We start from the raw sequence: 5,514 nt of genomic DNA on the forward strand, positions 1-5,514 counted from the left end.
CCAGGTCTTTCTGAAGCTCTTCACAAGTGGTCCTTGGTACTTGGACAACTCTTCTGATAATTCTTTTCAGTCCTCTGTCAGAAATCTTGCCAGAAGCACCTGGTCTTGGCTGGTTTATGGTGAAATTATGTTCTTTCTTCTCCTGGATTATGGCCCCAACAGTGCTCACTGGATCATTCAGAAGTTTTAAAATTCTTATGAATGAATAACTTGTATAGCGCTACCTATACGAACTGAATCGCCTCAGGGCGCTTTTCTTGCCACCGGTGTCCATCTGCAGCTATTTATGCGGTCCTTTAACCTGTAGAGTCCCGACACACTTACAACATTGACATACACATATCATGGCCAATTTTTTTGGACAGGGTCTAATTAACCTACCAGCATGTCTTTGGAGTGTGGGAGGAAACCAGAGTAAACCCACGCAGGCACAGGGAGAACATGCAAACTCCAGGCAGATAGTGTTGTGGTCGGGATTTAAACCAGCAACCCTATTGCTGCTAGGTGAAAGTGCTAACCACTACACCACTGTGCTTATGTAACCAATGCCATCAGTATGTTTTGCAACAATAAGGTTGCCAAGGTTTTGAGAGTTCTCTTCGTTTATACCCATCATGGGATTTTTGTGATACCTTGGTAATGAGACACCTTTTTCTAGGCCATATAGGATATTAATTTGCACTGACAAGGGGCAGGATTGCTTTCTAATTACTGACAGATTCCAGCTGGTGTCCTGACTTTCCATGCCTTTTTGCACTTCCCTGTCTTCTTGTGTTCAATACTTTTTGCTTGTGTCATTCCATTTTATTACTCATAACTTAATTTCTGAATGTATTTGTTTTGGTTTCTTTGTATGCATGGATTGCATGTTGTTATAGACGTGTGGTGAACATTTCATATCAATAGCACCTTTAGAAATATATTTACCTAGAAAAATGGTGACATATCCAATGCTTATTTTACCAGCTGTATGTTTTGTTAAGATCTATTCTGACTAACTCTCTGATTGCAAATTATGTGTGAAAAGAAAATTAGGCGTGCTGTACACGGTGCAAATTTCTTTCTTGCAACCACAAGTTGCAGGAAAGAAATTTGCATGATTCCCCTTTCAATTCAAACAGTGCTGACAAGGGAATCCCTACTGCCAAGCAATTGTCTGCTCCCAGAGGGGGAAGCCATTCCCACCGAGACATTGAATTTATCTAGCGGCTATAGCAGCAGTGATTTGAACCTTTCATGTCTGGCTTTAGGATTATTTTGCTAAAGTAGCTGAGAATCTTTACTCTATAATTTACATGAATATTCACTTCAATTATCCAATCATTTGAAAAGCAAATTCATGTTTAATTATTTTATTTCCAGGATATTCAGAATGGACATGAATTTGTTTTATTTTTGTTGGAATATTTGAAGTGAATATTGACGTACATTTTTAAGTAAAAATTCTACTTTAGCAAATCAGCCTAAATCATTAAGTTCAAACCTAATTTAATCTACAAATTAGTCAGTGAGTGGGTTTACAGCAGCTTCTCTAACTTCCATTTCCTCAGTAGGTCATTGTAAATGTGGGTACACACAGAGTGAAATATAGACAGTTCAGCAGGCAGTAGTTGAATCTTGATGTGTATGTAGCCCTTTCTGTTCAACAGAAGTCAATCAGCAGATCGACTTTTGTTGAATGGCCAAGCTGTAAAACTTAGTGATCAGTGGCAATCAACTGCAGGTGCTGATCAGTGTATTCTCACAGTGCAGGGGCCCACCATCCGAAAACAATGTTGCACTGAAGTGGATTCCTCCATTCACCTCGCTTATGTGGAAGGGTGAATCCATTCATTCTTTTTTCATTTAACCCACAAGATGGACAAAAAAAAAATAACAGTGTATTCTCAGCTTCAGACATAACTGGATGTTTTCAGATCAGTCCCCCAGTTTTTCTTGCTGTAGCACTGTAAAATATCAAGGTAACTGAAAACTGATTGACCTGGTGCATTAAGGTAGAACAATAGCCATAACTTTTCCATTTTGGATAGAGTAAAGGAGGATTATAACACCTGTCAGTTTTTTTTGTCATTTATGTCCCATCGGGAAGATTTACCTTAATTTCCTGTCCAATAGCCAAAACAGGAAATGAGAGGAAATCCCTGCTAATTAAGAGAACTCACCAGAACTAGTGTCTATATTGGAAAACTTCCCCTCTATTACTTTTCGGGGACAACCCAAAATTCGGGGTTCATTTTACTTTGTGAGTGTGATTGTGGGTCCTGTGGACTCGATTTCCGCGGGAATACCCGCAATCGTCTCACGGAGAGGAAGAGCGGGGAAATGCTAATGCATATTGTCAAGACACTGATCACAGCTCCCTGTAATCGGGAGCAATGATCAGTGTCATGTCACACATAGCCACACCCCCCCACAGTTAGAATCACTCACTCCCTAGGACACACTTAAACCCTTCACTGCCAGTGTCATTTACACATGAATCAGCGCATTTGTAAAGCACTGATTGCTGTATAAATGACAATGGTCCCAAAAATGTGTCAAAAATATCCAATGTGTCCGCCACAATGTTACAGTCCTGATAAAAATAGCAGATCTCTGCCATTACTAGTAAAAAATGTAAAAATAAAAATGCCATAAAACTATTCCCTATATTGTAGATGCTGTAACCAATCAATAATAGCTTATTGCAATTTTTTTTACCAAAAATATGTAGAAGAATACGTATCAGCCTAAACTGAGAAAAAAATATTTATAATATATTTTTTGGGGATATTTATTATAGCAAAAAGTAAAAAAAAATTATTTTTTTTTCAGAATTATCGCTATTTTTTGTTTATAGCGCAAAAAATAAAAGCGGTGATCAAATACCACCAAAAGAAAGCTCTATTTGTAGGGAAAAAATATGTCAATTTTGTTTGGGAGCTACGTCTCGCGACCACACAATTGTCAGTTAAAGCAACGCAGTGCCGTATCGCAAAAAACGCTCTGGTCTTTTGCCAGCTAAATGGTCCGGGACTTAAGTGGTTAAAGAGTGTGAATTTTCCTAACAGGTGCACAGACTGCACTAAAAACAGTGTTCTAATCCACATTCCCTCTATCCAAAACTCAAAAAGAAGTTTTGCTTTTAGTTATACTTTAAAAAAGAAATACATTTTTATGATTTAATAATTCAATCAGAAGTACTCACCTTGTCTAGTCATTACTATAAAAAACAATCCACTATGTTTACCATAATGATGAACTATAGTTTAACCTTTTAATCACAAAATCTGTGAAGTTGTATTTCTATACTGCTCAGTCTGTTAGTAATATTAAAGTCGGTTTAAACATTTATTTTTCATATAGGTAAATTACTAAGCTCTGTTGTAAACTGAACACCTATTGTTGAATAAATCAAAGCTAAACCAATTGTCATTAACACAAGATGAGTCACGTAGGCCTAAATGGCCAAAATGTTCTGGATTTGAAAGATATTGATTCATAAGCTCCCTAAAGTCAATTGTAAAAATTCTGCAGAATTTTTCAGCCCTCTAGAGGGAAGACGGTTCAGGAGGGGGTGCAAACTTGTACCCCCCTTTCCTGTTCAGCTGGGATGCATGTGTATATGAGGGTTTGGTATATATTTTGTTGAAGGATCTGGAATAGATTTTGGACTATAGTGTACACTTTTAATTCTAATTCTAAAAATCAGTAAAGTTGTATAGCTATATTTCTCAGTCTGTTAGTAATAATAACATCTGTGTAAACATCTCTTTTTATTTTTCATATAGGTAGATTACCAAGCTCAGCTGTAAATCGAACATCTATTGTTGAAAAAAAATCACAACTAAGCTGATTGACATTCACACAAGATGAGTCAAAGAGGAGAAAATTTGTATCCGTGCTCTGAGTGCCAGAAGATATTTACTTCTAAGTCCAAACTCAATGTTCATCTGAGGATTCACACTGGAGAGAAGCCATATAAATGTTCAGAATGTGACAAGTCCTTCTTAAGAAGTAATCTTCTTGCTCAACACCTGAGAATTCACACAGGAGAGAAACCATTTAAATGTTCAGAATGTGGAACGTGCTTCTCACAATATAGCAATCTTACTCGACACCAGAATACTCACACAGGAGAGAAACCGTTTAAATGTTCAGAATGTGGCAAGTGCTTCTCACAAAATACTACTCTCACTGAACACCAGAAGACTCACACAGGGGAGAAACCATTTAAATGTTCAGAATGTGGCAAGTGCTTTTCACAAAATATTCATCTCACTAAACACCATAAGACTCACACATGGGAGAAACCATTTAAATGTTCAGAATGTGGCAAGTGCTTCTCAGATCGTTTTAAACTTACTGAACACCAGAAGATTCACACAGGAGATAAACCATTTAAATGTTCAGAATGTGGCAAGTGCTTCTCACAAAATAGTATTCTCACTGAACACCAGAAGACTCACACAGGGGAGAAACCATTTAAATGTTCAGAATGTGGCAAGTGCTTCTCACAAAATAGTAATCTCACTAAACACCATAAGATTCACACAGGGGAGAAACCATTTAGATGTTCAGAATGTGGCAAGTGCTTTTCACAAAATATTAATCTCACTAAACACCATAAGACTCACACAGGGGAGAAACCATTTAAGTGTTCCGAATGTGGCAAGTGCTTCACATATCGTTTTGATCTTACTCAACACCAGAGAATTCACACAGGAGAGAAACCGTTTAAATGTTTGGAATGTGGCAAGTGCTTCTCATATCGTTTTAATCTTACTCAACACCAGAGAATTCACACAGGAGAGAAACCGTTTAAATGTTTGGAATGTGGCAAGTGCTTCTCACAAAGTTTTAGTCTTACTATACATAAGAGAATTCACACAGGAGAAAAACCATTTCAATGTTCAGAATGTGGCAAGTGCTTTTCAAAAAATTCTTATCTTAATATTCATAAAAGGAGTCACACAGGAGAAAAATAATGTTTAAAGTGCTTCTCAGAAGGTTCTAAAATTAATATTTAGAAGAAGATTCACACAAGAGAAATAACGTTTAAATGTTCAGAATGTGACTAGTGCTTCACTTTGAAACAAAACCTTGTTACACACCAGAGAATTCACACTGGAGTAAAAACATTTAACCATTTCAATACAGGACATTTATACACCCTTCCTTCCCAGACCAATTTTTAGCTTTCAGCACGCTCACATTTTGAATGCCAATTACTCAGTCATGCAAAACTGTATCCAATCAAAAATTTTATCATTTTTTTTCATACAAATAGAGCTTTCTTTTGGTGGTATTTAATCACCACTGGGTTTTTTATTTTTTGCAACATAAGTGAAAAAAGAGCGAAAATGTTGAAAAAAAACACACTTTTTTTAGTTTCTATGATAAAATTTTGCAAATGAGTCATTTTAGTTCATAAATTTGGGCCAAAATTTATACGGCTACATCTCTTTGTTAAAAAATAACCCAATGAGTGGATATTATTTAGTCTCTGTGAAAGTTATAGAGTCTACAAGCTAT

General features: G+C 36.6%; 1 protein-coding gene across 1 annotated transcript; it reads left to right on the plus strand.

Annotated features, from left to right (window-relative positions):
- Positions 1-3,851: 3,851 nt before the first annotated feature.
- LOC143962281 (uncharacterized) lies at positions 3,852-4,967 on the plus strand. The gene has a single exon (XM_077471588.1). It carries the CDS (start codon positions 3,852-3,854, stop codon positions 4,965-4,967), a length of 1,116 nt encoding a protein of 371 aa, XP_077327714.1.
- The last annotated feature ends 547 nt before the right edge of the window (positions 4,968-5,514 follow it).

Source organism: Lithobates pipiens, unplaced genomic scaffold (assembly GCF_037356315.1).
Source record: "Lithobates pipiens isolate NorthernLeopardFrog02 unplaced genomic scaffold, aLitPip1_a1.2 Scaffold_8, whole genome shotgun sequence".
NCBI lineage: Eukaryota > Metazoa > Chordata > Amphibia > Anura > Ranidae > Lithobates > Lithobates pipiens.